This window comes from Phalaenopsis equestris, unplaced genomic scaffold (assembly GCF_001263595.1).
Source record: "Phalaenopsis equestris unplaced genomic scaffold, ASM126359v1 Scaffold000038, whole genome shotgun sequence".
NCBI lineage: Eukaryota > Viridiplantae > Streptophyta > Magnoliopsida > Asparagales > Orchidaceae > Phalaenopsis > Phalaenopsis equestris.
The window spans coordinates 569,602-594,395 of record NW_018164480.1 but is presented as its reverse complement, the minus strand read 5'-3'; the positions used below and the strand labels follow the sequence as shown (position 1 = coordinate 594,395).

Genomic DNA, 24,794 nt, shown 5'->3' with positions numbered 1-24,794 from the left:
CTTAACTCGCTAAATTGTTTGGGTCGGATTCAGGACCCGCCAACTCAAAATTGACCCAAATTTAACTCAAATTTGACCTGAATGGATATTATACCTTAGGGTTAAACAAGTTATACAAGTCGAGTTCGGGTTGAACTTTTTGACATGTTTAGTAATTGGCTCAGGTTCGAGTCAAACAGTTTCACGTTGGATCAATTTTAGATCAAACCCAAACCCAACTATGATTCTGATTTGACACCCGTCATCACCATTAGCCTGACGAAGCAACAACACAGTAGATCCCTAAATCCTACATGAAAACTCGAAGACTCAACATATGTCAAGTAGGTTCTAATTCACCAAATTATAATCGAGGGCATAAATCCAACTTCCAATGTCCCAACCCCAAACACAAACTAGCATCCAACAACAAAGGATAAACCAAGAGTAGGCACCCCCAGTACTACATTAAAAGCTATTACAGCTTTCTTTAGAAGATTAGAGACTAGAGAGCCAAATTGTTGACACAAGAAGTTAGCTAAGAAATCTAAGTGAACTTTTAGCTTCCACAGTTCTTGAATCATGCATATTTCTCCTTTTTTTCTCTACATTTTGATTGATTGAAAGTGTGGATAAAGTAGAAGGGAGACTGTCATACGCATGAAGCAAGGCTTTAGTGATATAGTTCATTTGAGGTGGGAAATTATTACTATGGGCTTTATCAATATATGGAAGGTCCAACATAGAAAATGAATAATCATTAAGGAACATTGATGGGGCTTGATGGAGGATGAATTAGTGGGAGGAGATTGAGAAATGACCAATTAATTTTCCACCAATAAGAGATCCCATTTCTTCTTGATAACATGATCTTTAACCGCTAGCTCAACTTCATGACTTTCTTTATCCATAAAGGAGAGGAAATTTTCTTTGCTCTCTCAGTTTAGGCACACAAGAATTCTTTCTAGTTGCAACATCCTCAAAAGGTAGTCAACAACAGAAAAAAGGGCGAAGTAATGAGGAAAAAGCTGGGCCAGCTCCAATGAGTGAGGCAGTGAAAGCCGAGTTAGGTTAGATAAAACCGAAGTCCAATAGGCGGGATAAATCATGCAGCTTTAGTTATCATGTAGCAATTTTTTTCAAAAATGAGAAAGAAGCATGGAATCCAGATATTAAGGGAAAGCAGATATTATGGGAAAGAGCTATAATACAATGGCTAGAAAGGAGACAAGTAGGCAAACACTAGCGAAGCCCAAGCTTATTTTCCGCCATCAGTTTTGAGTTTTATCAAGTCTTAGATTCTCCCTCCATTCACGTTCGCTTTCATCCTCCAGCCTCTTCTACATGATCACTGTCATTATCGATGATGGAATCGGCTGCTGCCGCTGATGCCTTCCCTCGACGTTAAGTTCAATAGTTTGATGCACCTTGACAGTGCTTGCTCTCTGCTTCATATTATTCCCCCCACCCTTAACAAGGCAAATTGTAAGACCAATAATTCAAATGAAGGATAATATATATATATATATATATATATATATATAAAACTAAAATAAGAGAAAATATTCAATATCAAATGAATAAAATATTCCTCATAACCTGAGAGCAGCAATAGCTTCAGGTTTGAAGTCAATTCTGAGACCCAAAACCCTCCTCACATCAGCAGGTGTAAGCAACCATGTCATGTGCCCAGCATTCTCTCCCCAGAAATCCAATATCTCAGAAACCCTTTCAAAGTTTAAGATAGTTGTCATCTGTGAGAGCCGTGCAAACTTATCCCTCACAGGCCTCTGCGACATCTCAGAGAAATGATTGACCAGAGCTCGCACTTCCCGATCGAGCTGGAGTCCACCGAGCTGGCTGAATCGTTTCTGCATCATGATCACATCGAGCCGCTTGACGGTGAAATCGATCACTAGATGAAGAAACGAGTCGTAGTTGTTCGAGGTCATTATTGGTTGCAGCCACGCTATATTAGTCTCGATTGCATGGAGAAGCTTCTGAACCCATGGGTCATTCATCTCATTATCCTCGTAATCAGCATCCGAGAGTTCGTAGCTGATAGTTGCAACTGAGTCGAGAACGGGACGGATGCGAGGCGAGATGCTCGCCATAAGCTGATCCAATCTGGAACTTAGGATTCTCTTGTAGGTGCTGCTTATTTCTCCCAGCTCAGACAAGCAGGATTTAACTTTCTCCCTGTCAGCAGGTGCAGGGAATACCTGGATTGTAGTGGGTAAATTTTGGTTAGTGAAAAGGTTGGGGAGATTTAATGATTCTTTTGGTCATGATGTGATGTTATTTTGCTGAACTGTTTTTGAATAAAATTAAGGGGGCATTTCCGTACATAGCACCCAATTGCTATGTATTTTTTTATCTAACAGCTTTTTTTATTTTTTTTATTTTTTTTTACTTTTTACATTTATACTGCCCAAATCTTTAATCAAATAAATATACCAGTATTTTAACTCCCAAAGAGTGAAACACATTTTCATACATAGGTAAGGTGCCACATATGTAAAAAATAAAATTTAGGTCCTACATGTGTAAATACATAAAAACTGAGTGACATGTACGTAAATCTTCCTAAAATTAATAAATTGGTGGTCATTTAGAAGAAGAAGCTGCAAGCTTACAAGTGATACCATGTGATGATAAAGCAATAAAGAAGATAAGTGAATGTGTATAAAGCTCAGCCGCAAATTTTTCCAAAATTCAAAATCACGAAACACCGGATTAAAAAAAGAAACATCACCAAATGAGGCCTCAAGGCATAAAGAACAAAAATCCCGGTATCAGCAGAGGCAGAATGTCACAAATGTTTACAATGGCATAAATGTGCGATGAAATAATTTGTGATGGTTTTCTAAAAGGAAAAAAAATATTGTGGGACTCACTGAAAAAATTATCTTGCCTTCTGATATTTTTACTAATTACACCTTCACTTATGAAGCACAAAACATAAGGTAAAATAGTAACTTTAATACATTGTCATTAAATGCATCACCCTACCACAGCACAAAAGGCCATAGAGAAAAATCTCACTTTCATCTGTATCACATCCATTTTAATGTCAATTAATTTGAATTAACCATACAGAATTTTCATTACCCGAAGAATTAGGTGGGTACACAAAAAAGAGATTAGGGCACACCAAGTGAAGACACGCACACACAACATAGTGAAGAGAAAAGGGTTCAAGGGCTACAGAAGATTCGTCAAAGCAGAAAGACCCATCCAGAGTGATAAACATGCAGTGATTGAACTTTGAAGAGAAGGGGGTTCAAAAGCTGTGAACGCTTCGTTGAAGGACTATTGAAAGAAAGACGAGCTGTGTTGCAGCCTATGAGTCGCTCTTTAAAGAAGAAAGGTGACACTTGCGCATAAACACGAAATTGTCAGGGATGAGAAGTGAGGACTCTATGGGCACAGTCACGACATGGTGACTTATCATGTACATGTTTAAGCATCGTATGAACGAGGATTCCACAAAACATGTGTTTCCTTGGTGCGTTGGATCATGTCTAGTCCGTTCAATAACATGTATTAAAACACTAATTTTATCTTAAAACAATTCTGACACAATTCTGAGTATGTCAGAACATGTATTAGGGCGTGTCAACGACTTATCCAGGTGCTTCTTATATCTTCAGTAAAGCAAGCTTATGGACAAGCTGCAAGAGAAAGCTCCCTTTCTCAAGCAAGCAACAAATTTTTTTACTGTTAGCTGAATTTAGTACAATTTTGGTGGTGGTTGAGACATCCAGATAAATGTTAGCCAAGAGGATTTGTATAGGGTCAATAGGTCTTGTAAGATAGCCGCTCTTGCTAATCGACCAAGTAGCGTGCAAAGTTGATAGGTAAATGAATAGTCGAATAAAATTGAAAATTGTTCCAGTGTGGCAAGTTGTGTCAGGTAGATTAGAATCCAAAAGAAAAAACACAGACAACTCAGCTGACCCGGCGTAGTGGGTCGGCTAGGGTATCATTAATTAATTTAATTGAATAGCTTGATAAGACTTGTCAGGCTTAGTGTGGCACCAGCTAGTGTGAGGCGTGCCCACAAATCAATGAGGATAGTGGCCCCTAAAGTCAACATTAAAAGAACTTAGTGAACAGGAAACATCTTGGCAGTCGCAACTAAAATATCAACCAAAGTGACCTACTTGTCAAAATACAAGGCTTCTCGTCACATAATAAGATGAAATAATACTACGAAATGGAAAAAATTTGGCATATAAAGAAACCATCAACATTGTAAGTACAACCACGAGACATCCTTAACCATGAGTTCTTTCAAAAAGGACGGGTAATTAACTACAAGTAGTTAAAGTTTGGTGTGGTGGACTTTTAATTAATGGATTTAGAGGAGTGTATGGAAGATGCTAGAATGCTCATGTTTAGTCGTTTAGAGCAAAGGGGGTTATAAGAAGGTAGTCTTCCTGAATTGGAGGCCAGGAGGAACCTAATATGATGGAGGCTGGTGAGGTGTATTCTAGGGTGGACAAGAGATGTGAAGGTATGGTTAGGATTACTTTATAATGTAGTCGAAATATATGAAAGGGTTATGAAGTGCAAAGATGTTTGAAAAGAAGAGGAATAGATTAGAATTGTTTGATTGAAGCTTGACTGATTCTTTACAAAAGATACTAAATCCTTTGCATGGAGTAGAGGGAGGAAAAAATAATCAAACATCAATCTAAAATGATAAAATAAAGCATCATAATGGATAGACCAATCATGATCAAAAGGATAGAAGAGACAAGCCACCAAACCACACTTAAGGAGCCAACAGAGAAAGAGAAGAAAGCACCATTCAATTCAATTCATTATGAATTCAAATATTAAATATTGTCATTGCCGCTCCCAAGCACAGATGTGAAAAGTGGAAGGTTGCGTTAGATAATCGACAGTCAGCGCAAAACTTATCGAAAAAATCATGACATGAATTTTTTTTATCATTGTGTAATTGCTAGGGTGTTCCTGAAAGCTACGCGTTGTATTGTCTGAATACAGTGAAAAGTGTGCAAGAGCCGCTACATCGGTCGGTGTAGTGTCAAATAAGCAGGTGTTCCCACATTACGGATGGATACAGGTAAAGAAGTTAGACCATGAAACTAATGAAACTAATATTATAACAGAATTTTGGAATATATGTACTCTGAATAGGAAATTAAAGGAATTAATTGAAATTATGATTCATAGAAAGATTAATGTCTTATGTATTTAAGAAATAAAATGGGTCACAGAAAAGACTAAGGAGATTGATAACTTAGGTTTTGAACTTTGGTATTCTGATAAGAGCCGCACTAGAAATGATGTAGGTGTAATTATAGATAAGAGTTTGAAAGATAATGTTATAAAAATTAATAGAGTTGGAGATAGAATTATAGCCCTTAAGATTATTATTGATACTAAGATTTTTAATATTATAAGTGTTTATGCTCCTCGAGTAGGTTTAAATATAGGGTCTAAAGATAAATTCTGGAATGACTTAGAAGACTTAATACAAATCATACCTCTTGAAGAAAAATTTTTTATTTGAGGAGATTTAAATGGACATGTCGGTAGAGTAGTAGAAGATTTCAGAAATATTCATTGTGGCTATGATTTTGGAGTGACAAATGAAGAAAGTAGAGTCATTTTAAATTTTGTTTTAGCGTATAATTTTATTATTACTAATATTTTATTCAAAAAAAAGATGATCACTTTATTACTTATAATAATGAATCTAATTTCTTATGAGAAGAAAAGAACGTCGAGACTGTAAAGATTGTAAGGTTTTTCCAAGCGAGAATTTAAGTACCCAACCTCGATTAATAATCCTATATTTTAAGATGAAGAGGTGCAAAATAAAGAATACTATGACTCATTACCATAAAATTAGATAAGAGAGCCTAAAAGGCAAATAAAATTATTTCTATGAATAAAATTTAAGATTGCAAATTTTGGGATGTTCATGAAGAAGCAAATACTATTTGAGATAAAGTAACAAACACTATTAAAAAAATAGCAAAAGATGTACTTGGAGAATCAAAAGAGAAATTTATTATAAATAAAAATAGTTAGTGGTGAAATAATAAAGTGCTAGAAAGGATCAAAAATAAGTTATGTTATAAAAATTGGTTAAATGTAAAAGCTTAGAGAGATAGAAAAAATATAAAACGATCCGCAGGGAGTCTAAAAAAACAATCTGTGACGCTAAAAATTCTACTTTTAGTAATCTTTATAATATATTAGATTCTAAGGAGGTGAAAAATATATGTATAAACTAGTCAAACAAAGAAAAAAGAAAAGTAAATATTTAAAGTAAAGTATTTTAAAGATGAAAATTAAAAAGTACTTTTCTTAAAAAAAAATATTCAACATAGGTGGGTGAGTTATTTTGATAAATTTTTTAATGAAGTTTCTGAAAATACAATCGCCCTTAGTGATCTTGATATCGTTAATAATAATAAAAAGTTTCATTTTTACTTTAAAATGCTTCATATTTACCGTCGCATTAGTAAAAAAGAAGTAGAGGCTTTAAAGAAAACTAAGTGTGAAAAATCTATAGGACCTAATGATATCTCAATTGAACTGTGGAAATATTTAGGAGATTTAGGAGTGTATTGGCTTACTAAACTCTTTAATATTATTTTAATGATATCCCAATGTCCGAGGAGTGGAGGAAGAGTATTTTGGTCCCCATTTTTAAGAATAAAGGGGATGCACGAGAGTGTGCAAATTAAAGAAGAATTAAGTTGATGTGTCATACTTCATAATTATGGGAGAGGGTAATTGAACATAGGTTAAGACATATTACAATGATTTCTCATAATCAATTTAGATTTATGTCGGGAAGGTCTACTATGAAAGCTATACATTTATTGAGAGGTTAGATTGATGGAGGAGTTCAAAGATAATAAGGAGGATCTACATTTGATTTAATTGATTTAGAAAAAGCTTACGATAAGGTAACAAACACTATTAAAAAAGTAGTAAAATATGTACTTGGAGAATCAAAAGAGAGTTTCTATAAAAAAAATTGTTGGTGGTTAAATAAAATTGTGCAAAAAAAGAAAAAATATAAGAAGATATGTTATAAAAATTGGCTTAAATGTAAAAGCTTAGAGAATTGGGCAAAATATCAAACGATCCGCAAGGAGTAAACGAACAATCTGTGACGTTAAAAATTCCGCTTTTACTGATCTTTATATTATATCGAATACTAAGGAGGTGGAAAATATATGTATAAGCTAGCCAAAAAAAGAGAAGAAAAGTAAAGATTTAAAGTAAAGTGTATTAAAGATGAAAATTAAAAAGTACTTTTCTTAAAAAAAGATATTGAACATGGGTGGGTGAGTTATTTTGATAAACCTTTTAATGAAGTTTTTGAAAATACGATCGACCTTAGTGATCTTAATATCGTTAATAATAATAAAACGTTTCATTTTTACCGTCGTATTAATAAAAAATAAGTTGAATAGGCTTTAAAGAAAACTAAGTGTGAAAAGTCTGTAGGACCTGATGATATCCCAATTGAAGTGTGGAAATATTTAGGAGATTTGGGAGTGTATTGGCTTACTAAAATTTTTAATATTATTTTAAAAACTAAAAAGATGCTTGAGTGGAGGAAGTGTATTTTGGTCCCCATTTTTAAGAACAAATGAGGTGCACAAGCGTGTACAAATTATAGAGGAATTAAGTTGATGTGTCATACCTTAAAATTAAAGAAGAGGGTAATTGAACATAAGTTAAGACGTATCACAATGATTTCTCATAATCAATTTGGATTTATGTCGGGCAGGTCTATTATGGAAGCTATACATTTATTGAGAGATTTGATGGAGAAGTTCAGAGGTAATAAAAAGGATCTATATTTGATTTTTATTGATCTAGAAAAAGCTTATGATAAGGTTCCAAGAGATATTCTTTGAAGAGTTCTTGAGAAAAAAAATGTTGATATAACTTATATTCAAGTCATTAAAGATATGTATACTAGAGTTATTACTTGTATTCGAACTAAAGGTGTAGTTATTACTTGTATTCGAACTAAAGGAGGATTGACCAAATATTTTCCTATTTTTGTTGGATTACATCAGGGATTGGCTTTAAGCCATTATCTTATTTTTTAATTATGGATGGTCTTACTGGAAATTTATAGGAGGATGCACCTTGGTGTATGCTTTTGCTAATGATATCCTTCTCATGGACAAGACGAGAGAAAAAACCTAGGAAAAGCTTGAATTATGGAGGTCTACATTGGAGTCTAAAGGCCTTCATTTGAGAAGAACTAAAACTGAATACATGGAATGTAATTTTAGTAATAGTAGTTCTATTGACATAAGTGCAACTTTGGGTGATCAATTTATTAAAGGGTTTGAACAATTTAGATATCTCGAGTCTGTTGTTCAAAGCGATGGTGATATAGATTGGCATGTTAATAGTAGAATTCAAGTTGGTTGGTTGAAGTGGAGGAATGCTTCGGGCCTTTTGTGTGATAGAAAAGTATCGTTTAGACTGAAAGGAAAATTTTATAAGATGGTTGTGAGACCTACAATGCTCTATGGTGTTGAATGTTGGCCTTTTGAAAGAAAAGCATAATACTAAGTGTTGTCGAGATGAGAATGATTACGTGGATGAATGGCTTTACACTTAGAAACAAAATGCAAAATCAATATATTCGTGATAGCGTTGGTGCAGCTTCAATGGCAAACAAAATTAGAGTGAGTCGTCTTAGATGGTTTGGTCACATTAAACGTCGACCATCTGATGATCCGATTAGGAGAGTAGAAGTTTTAGATTCGGCTTATGTTAAGAAAAGCAAAGATAGACCTAGGAAGACTTGGGTTTATTGTATAAAAAATGATCTAATTCATTAGAACTAAATGAAAATATGACACTAAATTGGACGAAATGGAGAAAAATGATTCATGTAGCCGACCCCATCTAATGTGATTAAGGTTTTGTTGTTGTTGTTGTTGTATGAATTCAAACATTACAATGTTCTTCAACAACATATAAAGAATCTTCATAACTCATCAAATCTGGCATAGATCCAAAATGTTACCTTTATGCATCCTTTTGAAGCCAACACCACTTCATTTTTAGATCAAACTATAATACAAATCATTAATTTATTCACTATGCTCTTCCATTATAATTTCCTCCTTGAAAGTACTATTTGATAGTTTCTCAAATTAGAATTTTCATCTTTCCTAAATATCTTTATTTTAACTAAAATTCTATTATTTACACTTCTCATGTATATAATTTGATGAAAGTATTTAGATCCCTTATAATTTAAATATTTGACATACCTCACTTTCTCATTCCTTAGAACCAAGCATATTTTATAAATTAAAAAATATTATAGCTTTGTTTTATTCACTATTTGATATACCCTCTTTGCAAAACTTCTAACTTTAAAGGAACACTATAAGGCCAGTTAATATTTAATTTTTGGCACTCTTTAAAGGCAAATTTCTTCTTTTATAGTTTTTATACCTTATTACTCTAGCAATATGTCTCATTATTATGTACTATATATTTCTGGACTCTCTTAAATTTTTTATGATAAAATTCTTACTAAAACTTAAAATTTAATCTTGCTCAAATTTATCTCGGGTAAAGAATTTCAATGTCTCTTATAGCATCATTATATCTAGAAAAGTTATAACTTTTTTACATTCAAATCCACCCAATTTATCCTAGGATTAGGGTTGTCAAAAAACTCACCATTCACAAACAAATCATGTTTGGCTCGGTAATGAGCTCATGTTCATATTATTCATTAATCAAGCAAACCAAACATAGACAAATATTTTGTGCCAGTTACTTAAATACGACGAACATGAACAAACCTCTTGTTCAATCGTGTTCGGCTCATTTCAGCTTGAAATAAATAAATATGTAAGTGAATTTATATTTTTAGACCATTTAATTATTTAATAGAGTTATGAAATCAGCAAAAATTGATCTCAATAAATAGTTTTACATAAAGAAATAAGAATTAGGGAGTTTTGAAAACAAAAAAAAAAATCAACTATTGAATCCAATCCAATGGCTAAAATTTTAGCTTCCTACACCCTAGAATTATAAAACCCACAAACCAGCAACATCCCCACACAAAGATAGTTTGATTCATGCCTCTCTAGTCTCAGACCTTCTATCTAAAAAATTATCCTACTTTGCAGGCACATGGACTTGTCTGTGGCTCTTGTAGTATGTCTTCTCACGATCTCACCACTCTTTTTCTTAGCTTTTGCCTATCTCAAAAGGCCTTTTCCAGCCCAGATATGTCTCACACAATAACATGACCATCATCATCTGTGTGTGTGTGTGTGTGTCTATATATATAAACTTTATTGCCTAGGTCTAGGCATCTCTTACTATCAAAGTTTTGAGAAAAGTAGGTTGAATGCTGAATAAGCTCGATGTTTTTTCCCTTTGCGTTCATTCCAATAAATAATAATCTTGCAATCTATTTCAGGTACAAAATATTTTGTATAATCTATTTTACGTAATTTAATAATGCATATTCCTAATCTAAACATTCAGCTAAAAGAGAAATAAATCAAAATAAAAATATTGAAAATAATTTAAATAAGGAAACTCCTAATTATAGAAAACTTCTAATTTAGTTGTTTGATTTTCGTCCTTCCTGATTGACAATCTTGTCATATAATCACCCTCAAATTGATAATGACTGATCATGAAGCATCAATTTGCCAATAAGAAACTGATAACATTGTCGAGACCAAAGATTCTCAAATCGTGAATGCCAGAGCCGAAGTCGAAGTCTCAGAGACAACACCTGAACCATAACATGATTTGAGCAAAAAAAAGCAAGAAATTATTTATCATTGTTGTCCATAAATTCGAATCATAGCTACAAGCAGGATCCGCTTCCAGTTACACGATTCAAATGCTATCGATCATAGCCCACAAATAGGATTCAGTTAAACAATTCAAATGTTATCAATCATAGCCTACAACTAGAATTCGTGTCCTGATCCAAATGCGACCGATCATAGTCCACAAATAGGATCCAGTTACACGACTCAGATGTTATCGATCATAGCCTAAAAGTAGGATCCACGATCCATATGCTACTGATCATAGCCCACAAATAGGATCCAGTTACACGATCCAACTGCTATCGATCATAGCCTACAAATAGAATCCGCGTACTGATCCAATTGCTATTGATCATAACCCACATATAGGATCCGCGTCCTGTTTTACAATCCAAATGTTATTAATTCTTCCTACAACGATGAGGATGATTTGTTCCCTGATCTTCACGCCAAAAATGTTAAAGCTGATATGTCGAAGTTGTGGGTCTATGAAGGAGTGTTGAAGCCTTCAATCCTTGGGTGCGATGAAGAAGCCAAAGTCAAAGCGGAAGAAACAGTCGAAGATGTCAAAGAAGCAGCGATGGCTAATGAAGGAGATCCAAAGCAGGTGAATCGAACGAAGTGAACGAAATCGCAGATTGCGGATGAACTTGAATCGGAGACGAGAAAACAAATGGACAGAATCGCAGATCGCAGCTGGAATCAAACGAAGGAGACGAAACCAAACACGGGAGATAGAAGAAGGCGAATCGAAGGCGAACGAAGTTGTCGCAGCGGATGAAAATCCTTAGATGGGCTAATGAAGGCAAAGAAATAGTTCCTCACTTCCCGCAAGAAGGCCGGCGGGGAGGGAGTCTCGACTGTCCTCCTACGACTACCGGTGGTTAGGGCAAAATTTTGGCCCTGATACCATGTCAAAGTTTTGAGAAAAATGGCTTGAATACTGAATAGACTCGATGTTTTTCTCTTTGCTTTCATTCCATCAAATAATAATCTTACAATCTATTTTAGGTAACTTAATAATCCATATTTCTAATCTAAATATTCAACTAAAAGGGAAATAAATCAGAATAAAGATATTGGAAATAATTTAAATAAGAAAGCTCCTAATTATAGAAAACTCCAAATTTAACTGTCTGATTTTCGTCCTTTCTGATTAACACTTGCTCTTATGATTTTTTTTGCCTCCTGAATCAAAGGAAAAGTCAAGCTAGACCTTTTTTTTCTAATAGAGTCAGATCAAATGAGTAACGCTCATTAGATAAATTTTTTGCAATATTTGTTAAACTTTTGTTAAATGTTTTTGGTGCAATTAGATCCATGGCTCATGTGTACTAATTTTTAGTTCTTGTGGCTTGTTACTATTGATAGTTTGTGAGATGAAGTTATTTTTTTAGATTAAGTTCGAATGTTTTTTTTTTTTTTTTTTTTTTTTTTTGTTTTTTTCCACTAATGTTTTGACATGAGATACCATTGTTCACGGGTCTGCTAATTTCCAAGATGAAACTTTTTTTTTTTTGGATACGAATTCTATCTAATAATATGGGCTTAATTTTTACTAGCATGGAAGAAATATTTTTTTTTTATCTGTAGTTTACTTATCACTTTTTTAATCAAATTTTTTAATTCCATAAAGGTTTGGTTGAGATGAGATCTATTAATTCTTTTTCATTTGATTTTATTGCTATATTGCTTGAAATAATTATGTCAATGATTTGCATGTTCATGTAATATATTGTTAATGCTCTAAACTTGATGAATCATTGGAATTTTTAGTCTATTGTACTTTTTTAATTATGACTTTTTTAAAATTGTGTTGCGTAATATTGTGTTTTAGTCTAAACATAGTATTAACAAAAATTCACTTCAGTTCTTTTGTAACATAAAATTTGTGCTTCAGGTCCTCATATTCACGGAGTTTAGAGGCTATGATGATTTTGACACCAAATAATCATTGGATTGATTATGATGATTTATTTAAGTGCTTCCGTTGTTTGCAATATTGATTATGCTCCTCTATAACCGGGATGGCATACTCAAAAGATTCTATAACCATATAGAGGATAAGAAATTACATAACCAATATATGCGTGATTCTCAATACTTTTTTATTGCTACCTTGCAAGATACAACCATATGGGATTGCAACGATTCAACAGTGACAATGATGATAAAAGTTTGTTTGAAAGGGAAGCTATAATGATTTAAAAGATGATCATCGTAGAGTGTAATATAGTTGCCTTGAAGATGAATTCTGATTCCTTTAAAGCTAGTATGGCATAATATCGTGCAACCCTTTATATGATAAAAGAAATTAATACTTAAACTTAAATCCAAGCCTCCAAAAAAACAGCGTGCAGTTATTTAAACTGCACATTGTGAAACATAATGAAAAGTTGTCTTGAGGTATAGTTGTCATTCAGTCGGTAGCAAGCTCAGATTATCATTCTAATTGCTACATTCAATAACTAGTAAATTGAATTTAATTGTTATACTTTATTGGTTTTCATTCTATCACCACTAAGCATATAATTGCTATATGTGGCTGGCCACTACATTATAAGTTGTATGTTTATATCGGCATAATTTTTAGTGAAGTCATTGTTATGCTTATAATTGCTGTATGGTTATATTGTTATATGCAGTTGGCCGTCTAGGAGTTGCCATGTTGGTCTGCTGAATTTATTTGCCATGTTGGTCTGCTTTAATCCTGCTTGCTATTTAGCCTATCTCAATTATGGTGCCTGTTGCCCATCGTCCTTGGATGCTCATTTTGGAGGTTCGCTAACAGGCAATAATGATTAATTTAGGTTGATTATCATGACTTTAAAATATATTCATTTGTAGCCTAGCTTGAGCTGAATTTAAATCATATATAGCTGGTATGACACAAAAATACTTCACAAACATATCAGGATAAGTGAAGTTTAAACTTAAATTTTAATCTGGGCCTCTACATTTTGAATTAATAAATATAATTTATTTTAAAAGGCAATATCTATTTAAATGGTTTCTTATTAATAAGTTTCTTCTTGTATCAAAACATGCAGATATTATTCTATCCATAGAGTTAAAACGAATCAGTATTTTAATTATAACATCGTAATGAATTTATTGACAAAAAAGATTGCAATGAAGTTATCTCTTTTGTTGAACACGATGACCATAATAATTCTATATAATTCGTTATGCGTTCATTTTAGAAACTTTGGGTATGTTCATTTATTAAAAAAATCTAATTCTTTTAGTCATTTGAGCCTAATTGTGCCGAATGTGCTTGTTATGATCTACAGACATCGAATATGAAACAAGTGAATTTAAGCAAACAATTTTCAAACAAGCCAAATGGAATAAACCCGCTGAAGCTCGGCTCATATACATCCCTACTTAGGTTAATTATTTATTAGACAAGTTTCATTACTCCATAGCCACTACTTCATGTTGTATGGTTAAACTCCTAAAATCAACTTACAATATTAACAAAAAATATTTTTATTGAATCAAGGTAATAATAAATCTATTAACAATTTAGTGACTTCACTTTCAAACGTAATTAAATCACCTTCTCATTTTTTTAAGAATATTTCTCATTGTGATATAATAAACTATGTTTGACCCAAGAAAAATTTCTCCTAAAAGAAAAGCTCTATTTTTGGAGCGATTATTGCGTACGGGCACTGCACGTAAATTTGTGTGCGGTGTCCAATCTAAACCACCGAAATATATTTTTTTTTATTTTTTTATTGTTAGAATGGGGCCCACTCTAATTTTTGGACGGTCTTGATCGGACATTGGACGCAAAATTAGCGTATTTTTCCTATTTTTGAGGCCCCTCTTTCTCTTCAATAGAATCCCCAATCCCAGAAATCTCTCTCTCTCCCTCTCCCTCTTGTAGAGATTAAGAAAAAAAAAAATTTTAAGGAAAAAGCATTCTAAAATGGCCACTGTGATCATATAGAAATGCTCAATCATACGTATATTAGCACACTAAAATAAGGAATTAGGAAGAAGCATTAAACAAAGAAATATAGACTGACCTCTGCGCACTGCTCTTCAATTTCATGACGGAGTTTCAAGACATATTCTGCGCTGATATCCAAGTTGTTCAAAGCAGCAGCAATCTCTGTTCCTGTCTTTTGCGCTCCAAACCCGCCCAATAATAGTTTGGAACCTAAGTTGGGCTCCCTCAACTTTTGCTGTAGAGCATCCTCGTACTCATTTGTAAGAAGGTTGATCGCTCCACTCAGTAAGGCAAGGACCGAATTACTACTCCCAGTGGAGATAGCTCTCCTGCAACAGCTCTGAAGTACATAGAACACGTCATCCACCATTGAAGTAGTGAGACTATCAGGCACATGCTCGTCAATGTTTATCGCCTTCCGCACATTCTCCACCATGAAGAACTCTTCAAGTATCACATAGAAACCGGTTAGATCCTGCACCACTCTATTGAAGCTCCCACTCCTAAAGGCCTTTGTAGCTCGAGGACCCAATTCAGGATCCACAGAACGCAATTCCCTGATCTTTGACACCATGAACTCAATGTAATCCTCTCCCAGCTGCGTGAGCGAGAGGATTTCCTCCAGATACATCTCCACCACTCTTGGATCCGGACCTTCGGTAGAACCAACAGATATCAAGTTCTTGCTGTAGGAATTGATCTCGGAGGTAAGGCGTGAAAGCTTTCTGTAGTCCATGTACTTCTTTAATATCTGAGTGCCCCGAGAGTCGCACTCCTCTTGTAGCTCACAAATGGCATAGACAATCCCATCTTCACCACAAAGGCTGCGCAGGACCTCATCATTCTCTTCCACGGCAAGAACAATGTCTTTGAACAGATTAGTGAGGCAGGAAACAAAATTAGCGCCTCCTTGCCCTGAGTTGGAGTTAATGTGACTATCCTGCCCCGTAAACTCCGTCAGATGCTCAAATTCTAGCCTTGATCTGAGAGCAATGACCTTTCTGAGATAAGAGACATAGATCTGAAGGCCTTCTTCCTGAAGACCAAGCAGAGGAAATACACGGACGAAGCGGAGGATCGTGGAATGATCCCTCTTATCGACGGCCGCGGCAAGTCGATTGCGCACAATGGACTCAAGCTGGCGCTTACACTCGAGGAGCTGCTCACGCTGATCGGATCCGGAGTCACGGAACTGGGAATCGATCTGGAGGAATGTGTGGATAAATCTTGCGGCGGAGTCATAGTCATCGGAGTCGAGCGCGCGGCGAGCACCGTCGAGGCAGTGTGAGCGCTCCACGATGGCGTCGATGCGGGACAGAGTGGACTCTACACGAGATTGCGCGAGATCGAGCTCACGCACCTTTCGACTTACCTGTTCAGCGAGATTGGCCGTAGATCGGACAGAGTCGAGAAGGACGTCAGCGTCGGAGCGGGCTAAATCGAGGAGGTGGGAGGAGCGCTGAATGGACAAGAGGTGGCGGTCTAGTTCCGTGCGCTGAGAGAGGAGAGAATCTAGCCGAAGGTCGAGACCACGCTGATAGGCGATGCATTCATGGAGGAGGCGTGTCATGGCCCCGACGTCGGTGAGAGATCGGATATGGGCTAGGGTTTCGGGGCTCCCAAAGTCGACGGAGGAAGAAGGAGGGTCATCGCCAGAGCCGTGATCAGGTTCCGGGAGTGAGGCGGATCTGTCTGGATGTATGGGGGAGAAGACCGCCATTGCGCTCGGTCACCTCTCGGATCTCGGTAGAACGATGGAAGAGGCCTCCCCGGTAGAATATCAATATTAAAAAATTTTAAATTTATATAATTTGGAATTAATATTTAAAAAAAAAATCAAAATTCTCACTGCCAAAACAATCAAAAGAGACCATCGTACTCTAAGAAACCTTTCTTATAAATTAAAAAAATATCATCATTTTAACCTTTAAAAAATAAATTATAAATTTTCATACATAAAATAATATCATCATTTTAACCTTTAAAAAATAAATTATAAATTTTCATACATAAAATTTATTTATATAAAAATTAAAATTTAGATGTTAGATATGTCAATACATTGAAATTGATTGGTATGTATGCAAATCTTTCATATTTTACACATTATTATCAATTAAATTTATTTTAAGAAACTAAGTACTAAAATGCAAATTACATTTGCATACATACGATTAACATCAACTTTCATATTTACATACATGATACTCAAATCATTAACATCACATCAAATATACTATTATTAATGACTTTCTAAAAATGAAAATTAAATCCAAATTACATATATAAATACATAAAAATTGTGTGATAGGTTTGTAAATTTCCCCAAAATACAAATACTTATTGAGCCCAAAACCTTTAACCAAGTAAATTACAGGCAGGCAGGCAGCATCCATGAAATACTTTGTGCTCATAATAATATGACATTAAGATATGAATACTATTATACTGAAACAATATATTAATCTTCATATTGCAACATAATAGCTTAATAGTATAATAAAAATAGTTTATGATTTTTAATCTAAAAAATATTGTGAATTGATGTAATAATTGTATCCAATTACGCTAAAGGGTCAACTTTATTTTTTTTACTTTTTATCAATTATTCTATTAATAATGTTTATATTATAATAAACGGAATAAGTGATTACATAAGATAAAATTACAACCAATATTTTAGATAGCATTATTTTCTAATTGGGCTAAAGGAGAATTACATTAAATATAATATGATTTTTATATGTTAGTTTTTTAACAAATAGAAATAAGTATAAAATATAACCTATTATTAAAAGGCTTTGATTTGAAACTAAGAAATAAAAATTGAGTTCAAAATATTTACATTTCATATTCAGAAAAAAGGAGATAAAGGAGCCCTAAACGTTTTTATTGGATGAGTTTCAACTTTAAGAAGATGAGCACAAATTGCTCTGGATTTATTGCAGTACAAAAAGTAGGGGCATATGATATTATATGTGAGCCGGGCCAAGCCAAGGATGTATGTGGTTTATGATGTTATAAGGTTAACCGATACGGAAGAATTCAATCTATATTTGAAGTCAGAGCATTCTGTTTTTCGATCTAACCGGAAAAGAATGTGTTATAGAATTATGAATGATAAGGCAGCAATAACTTGGAGGTAATAATCAGACTATGACATTCGTGTATAATAATAGTTGGGCAGCAACAGCCATTGGTTGACAAAGATTAGTAGTGATTATTAGCCTCAAGCTTTCACTCTAGAGATCTTTCATAAACTTCAAATTAAGTGATCATGAGCTTATTAGATTTATCTTATCGGGTCGCTGAATTAGCTCTAAGCGTAAGGCGCTCAATTGAATTATAAACATGTAAGATTCAGAAATCATTTAATCATTCGACTGATGCTTTAAAATTTCTAATCATACTTCAACCACTTGATGTGAACCCATTTGAACTCAAATCGAAGTAACATTAATGATCTTGGGTTTGTAATATCAAGACATTCAGTTTTGACTATAAAATTGATGAATTGAAGCTCAAATGATCTTAAATTTGACTTCACAATTTTTTTTTAATCCAAAATGAATCACAATTTATGCACGATCAAGTGAATTTTTGGTACATATCAACTAAGTATGAAAATATGTGTTGGACTTGTAGGTATGGCCTAACCCGAGTATTTGAAAGTGTATGATAATTGAGTCCAAATCACTTGTTACATTATTGCAGGAGCTTACATTTCTTGACTGTAAGAGTTAAGAACTCATCTTCTAGCTTCATTAGAAAAAACAAATGTAGTATTAAATTAAACAATTTATGAATAGCAAAAATGAACTTTTGTACATGAGTTTGTGCAACACGCTATAGATTTACATAAAAATAAAAACCTAAAATTCCTATTATTATTAAATCCATTATGTTAAATCCTATTACATGACTTACATCCAGGTTTCATTTAGTCTACCTTTGTTTTTCTTCAAACCCCTTCAATGTTCATCATATTTAATCATCCTATGAGTGCCTTCTCTACACTTACATTTCTAAGCAATAAGAATCTATTTAGCACTATCTTATCCATAACAGATGCCTAATTATGCCAAAATTTTAGCAGTTTCAACACCCAACATGACCATTCTACATAGATATAGAGTTCCCCAATGGTGCCCTAAAGTTCCTCCACCAAACTGTAGTACGGAATCATCTCCAAAGATTTCGGTTAGGGTAGGCATATGTCAAACATGAATACCCCGTGAAGCCACGGGTATAACACCTGGCATAGAGACCCAATTTTGAGTGAAAAAAATATTACGACTTCGATCTTTTTCAATATAATTATCACGTAACAAATCAACAAAACTCAAAGTCATCTCACGTTCCCCCTTCAGTTTACCCACTACTGTACCAACGTGAATATGATCTCCGCCAGACATACGTAATACAACCACAAAAACAAGCCTTTATCCCAATAAGTGGGATCGGCTACATGAATCCTTTTTCACCATTCTACATTTTAATAAATTTATGAAATTGTTCAATCATGAAACACTAAATCTTTTCTCCAACAACCTACTAGCACTAACAATAGAATATCTAGACGCAAAATCTGAAATGAAAAGATTCGTCGCATTAGAAAGCTAACATAGATTGGCTTGCTAAACAAGAAATTGAAAAGATTAAGGCAAACACCTATCTTTTTGAAGGGTAATAATATACTAAGCTAAACAAGCAGAAGGCACATATAATCATAGACATCTTTCCTTGTAGCCAACACTAAAGAACTGAAATAAACAAAACTACTCGATAGATGACTAACTGGGCCAACTATGTATTATTGTTCAACAGAATAATGGGTTCTTCATTAATTGCATGGACTACTGGGGACTACATAAGGTAACGATGAAGCACAAACATATGTATGAGCCAAATTCGAGAATATTTCGACAATATGAGAACAACAAAATTGGTTGCAGTATTTATTTGTGATAGATATACTGATCTACGTAAAATAAAGCTTAAAAAGATTAAGTGTTTTTGAGATGGGTACAATAAATTCTAAAAGAACAGAATTTATATGCCAAAATTTATAAAAAAAAGTGCGAAATTTGATCAAACTGAGAAACTGAAGCAATAGTGAATTGGCCTAAACCAACAAATATTACTGAAATTCATGGCTTCGAAAAATTCATAAGAACTTTAAGCATTCACTGCGCGCGGACACTGGATGACTAGAAAATGGATCAAATTTGAATGGAACGAAGAAGAATGTGAAAATAGAATTGTAGCATGCAATAACTGGAATATGAATAAAGTCTTATGATTGTTTTTGAAGTTATAATACTGTAAATTATAGGGTACTTTTGAGGTATTAAATTCCTTGGTGTTATATGCCTGCATTTGAGACTTAGTTACTTAATGATAGGCATTGGAACTCACCTTCACTATGCTTCTCATTCACCAACCAAACTAGAGAAACTTGAATGAGAATCCTAACTACAGTCAATGTCACATATTTATCAATAAGAATCTTCCTAGAAAATAAATAATAAAAGAAAAGAAGCCACAATGCAAGCACATACACAATACAAGGGCGTCAAATACCTCAGAGGTTTCATGCACACACTAGAAATCATTATAACATGTTATAACTGAATCATATGAGCAACATGTATGTACATTTTAAATCGCATTATGTAAAAAACTTGCACAAATATATCTCATTTTGACTATCTTTCACAAGCACTAATCAGCACAAAAGTTATGAGCTAGATTCTGATCATCAATGTAACCATATTATAATCAAAATATCTTTAATCACTTCAAACTACTTATAATAATTAATAGTCCATCAAACATTACCGTAAAAAATTTCTACATGTTTTACACGCATTGTTTCTTATGTGCGCACCAAAACCATACTAACTGCACTAGATCTTGTGTCTTTCAAGATCAACCAAAACAAAAAACTATGCTTAAATTACTCCCTTTATTTGTATATAAGTTACCTTGATAAAAAAAAATCATTCCAAAGTGGATCTTTCAAGCACAAAACTAAATTGGTTCTATTAATGGATCTTTATATTAGTCTCCCTCCCATAACTCCATTCAACAACTTAAGAAATTAGTTCTGATATAATTATCACAAACATGAATATCTCATTTATTGTTAAACATTCGTAATAAAATATTTCTTTTCCAATCATTTGTATCCTTATTCTTCAAAATATTTTAGAATTATTTATCAAAGTCATTAAAAATTATAGTTAACTCCTGAAACCTGAACCTGTTTCTAAAGCAACAATTTTCCTTTTGACAATTTAACTTCACAAGTAAATATTATTTTTTATTCAGAAAGCTCCCCCCTCCCCCTCCCCTCAAAAAAAAATATATCATTCAGTAGGTTATTGATTTAGTAGCACTTTCGCATTTCCTTGACATATTTGGTTAAGTTTGCTAAAGTTTAACTTCGCCATAAACCAGATAAGTTGCCAAATAGTTTTTTAGACTCCTACTTTGACCCAAAAAATTTTACCAACTTAGGCACCTTTATCCACTCATGAAGCAATGATTGGAGCATTAGCAATAAAAAGTGCGTCGATGATAGTTTGATCTCCATTATGGGCATCCAAAATATCAACTACATAAATTTTACATCAATATTTATATGGAATGACTTTATGAAGCCAGCAAAGCTTAAACATAAAACTGGCCAAAACAAATTATCTCAAGTCATCTTTTTAAGCAACCAGACGTCTTAATTCCACTTGAAGTGTATTTCTTTGTTTATAAATAGTATATATCGAACATAAATATAAACCAAACAAGTTTTGCATTTTAATCAAGATCATATAAGTTTAATTTAAAAGCATATAATTTAATAAAAAAGTGTAGGTCTCTTATCTCTGGCCTCAGCCATCATACTTGCTTGATTTTTTAATTTACTTGAAATCAAGTAAAACAAGTTGGAGTCAAGTTTGAAGACAACGCACATGGCTAGAAAATTATTTTGAGTCTAAAATTAACTCAAATAAAATTGGAGTCAAGTACAAAGACAATTTACTTGGTTCAAAATTTCTAGTTTACAAAAGCTTGCCCAAAACTCAATTTAATTCGGCTCAAAATTACTATATTTTAAATACTTTTTGATATAGCATATACAAAAAGTAGTTATTGATTCACTTGATTGGTGTTTTGAAGCTAATGCAAAAGGTTTCAGGTTGTTTATCTCCTCTAAATCTTGCGTTTGTTACATTTGAGTCAATTAGAAATCATTTCTGAGCATATGCCTAAAGAAGTGATTTCGAATCAAATCAATTTGGCTCAAAGATATATTGTTTGTGAATTAAGTTCAAATAGAGTCTAGAAAGATATATTTGAGTTCGAGTCAAGAAAAAACTCCATCAAACTTTACTCATAACCAACCTTAATATTATATATCACTTTTCTCCTTCAAACCCTAGCCTAATACATAAATCATCAAAACCTGTAATTTTTTTTCCTTTGCTAATAAGTTTTTTACAAAACTTCAACTTGCAATCAAAAAAGGCCTCAAAATAATTTATCTTTTTCCACTTTTAAGAAATGCATTCCTTTCCTTCAGAACACTTTATACATACTGCAACAAATCTTCTTAAGTAGAATTTAATCTGTATTCTCTTAAACTTTACAACAATGTTCTTAATGAACTAATCATATTATCCCACAACAATTTTAGCTAAAATATTTGGATTTGCTTCGTGACAGCTCATCTTTAAGGATTAACAACTTTCTCCTTCAAAGTTTAATCAATTTAGTCTAGAGCAATTATTTCTTTTGAGTTTCTATGTAATCTCAGGATATGGATTTAAGCCAACTCTCATTTCTTGGCTTTCTATTCCTCTTTCTACATTTTTGCTCCTGAAAGTCTCATTAAATCATCCTTTGATAAGATTCACAAACTCATTTACTTTAACTATATTCATCAATAAATCCTTGTTCCTCCTTAATTCAGCCTTAAGTACACGCCAATCCCTCTCATGGCTGCAAGAACATAAAGGCAGCATTTTCTGTTTAATTTCACCTTAATAATTCTTATAAGTTAAATAAATACAGCTGCTTTTGTGGTTCTCCTCATATTTACAAAAGAATATTTAAAACATTTTAACTTTTAGATTGATGATTAACCAACATAAATACAATTTCTTAATTACATCAATAATAATTCTATTCAACTTAATGTTAACAGTGGCATTCAAAATTTCAATACCTTGTCTGGTTTAGTTCTCAAATGTCCGCCATGACTTCTTTAATTTCCAAAGCTTAGCATGAATACATTGTTTTCTAAATTCCTAGAAAGTTTTTCATGATTTACAAATACTAGTATTTATAGTTCAAGCTCAGCGTAACACCAACAGTTTCGAATTTATGAAGCATACAATTTTACATGGGACTATTACTCGTTGCTATTTATAACTAAAGTTTGTCCATATAATTAAAACCACATTCATGCCTCCCTAGAGCCTGCGCTTTCATAGTTTGCTTGAACATTTGGTTCACTAATTGTGTGAGTGAAATTGTCAATTGGCTATAGGCACCACCGAGCTTGTTGATGTGGGAACTTGAATTCCTGTTACAAACCCTTCATTTATTAACCAGTTTTTTTTTTATCTTTTCAATTCATCATCAGTCCTTTTTTTTAAGGATTTTTACATTATCATTATGGTAGTTCTTTATTATTTTTTTTTTTTGCATATCATCATTATCAGTCCCTAATATAGATGAGAAAAATGCCCATGTTGTGTTAGGTAGGTAGAGGTTGTAAAAGTTATGTCAAAAGTAATAAATGAAATCTCATTATAAATTTTTTATTGTTCTAAGCTAGAAAACACACGCCATGACCTAACCCAAATAAGATAGACGAACAAGCTAAAATCACAATCTTACGCGGCCCACCTCAACTCAACCTAACTTTGATGAAAAGTAAGCAGGAATTAATTGCAGTGAAAAGTAAGCAAGGGTTAACCAGGTATAAATCAAATATTAAATTTGTGGCATAAAATTTATATGGAGAGTAGAGAATCCAATATATTTGGGAAAATCATAAGTTATTAATTGATGCATTTTGGAAAGATCGACAATAGGAGTATGGTTGTGCTAAACTAAATAAAGCGATGAAATATAAAACTATTGATGTTAATTAAGTCAATAATAGGATAGTTTCTTTAAAGATAAGAAAAATATAGAAGTGGTGGATATTGAAGCTCTCCAAATTGAATTACAGTATTATTTTAAAAATAATAATTTTGGGAAAATATAAATTAACTTTTAAGCTATATGCTTGTTTAGGAAAAAAAAAAGATAATTGTTGGTGGTAATCTAAATGGGCATATAAATTCCAAGATGGGCAAAGCTTCATGGTAGTTATAAAAAGGAGAAAGAAAAGCAATGGTGAAGTAACACTTGATCATATAGTAGTCTAGGAATTTGTAATAGAGAACAAATACTTCAAAAAATAAGAACGTTTGGTTACATACAAAAGTGGATTCACCGCATACAATAATCTTCTTCCAAATATTGCAAGGTGATTCTAGAAAATAGCTTAATTACACAATATATATAGTAGATGTTATGGACATATACTCAAGAGCACAGAGAAAATAATTAAATGAAATAATAGCCTCATGGTATGGGGGTAAAATGAAAGTAGAGAAACAGTTAATTGACCGAAATAGGTTACTAAAAGTCTAAAAAAGGTAAATAGGATTTTTTTTTTTCAATAAAGCCAAAACTAATGTTGTATAAAAACGCTAAACTCATTATAAAAATTTCTATAAAAGTGTTAGGTTGTCCATGAATAAATCAAATATTGATAAGGACATTCAGAGTTGGAAAGTATAAAAGAGTTCTCAAGGAGAACAAATATGCTTTTCAAATATGGTAAAATTTGAATAATGTGAAGGCTAATAATAATTCAGTTAGAATTGCAGAAATAGCAAGAAAAACAGCATACAAGGGCACTACCGAAAACATGATTCAGTTATATATATATATAT

The 24,794-nt window shown here is 33.1% G+C and overlaps 1 protein-coding gene across 2 annotated transcripts; it reads right to left on the bottom strand.

Annotated features, from left to right (window-relative positions):
- Window positions 1-1,243: 1,243 nt before the first annotated feature.
- LOC110018992 (conserved oligomeric Golgi complex subunit 4) lies at window positions 1,244-16,574 on the bottom strand. Of its 2 annotated transcripts, XM_020716505.1 has the most exons (3): window positions 14,858-16,574; window positions 1,579-2,201; window positions 1,244-1,448 (listed from the first exon to the last, which is right to left on the bottom strand). In XM_020716505.1, exons 1-3 carry the CDS (start codon window positions 16,499-16,501, stop codon window positions 1,430-1,432), a joined length of 2,286 nt encoding a protein of 761 aa, XP_020572164.1. In that variant the 5' UTR covers window positions 16,502-16,574; the 3' UTR covers window positions 1,244-1,429. The 2 variants fall into 2 exon arrangements, with proteins under 2 accessions (XP_020572164.1, XP_020572165.1); XM_020716506.1 differs by lacking the exon at window positions 1,244-1,448 and having other exon boundaries at window positions 1,533-2,201.
- Between the last annotated feature and the right edge of the window lie 8,220 nt (window positions 16,575-24,794).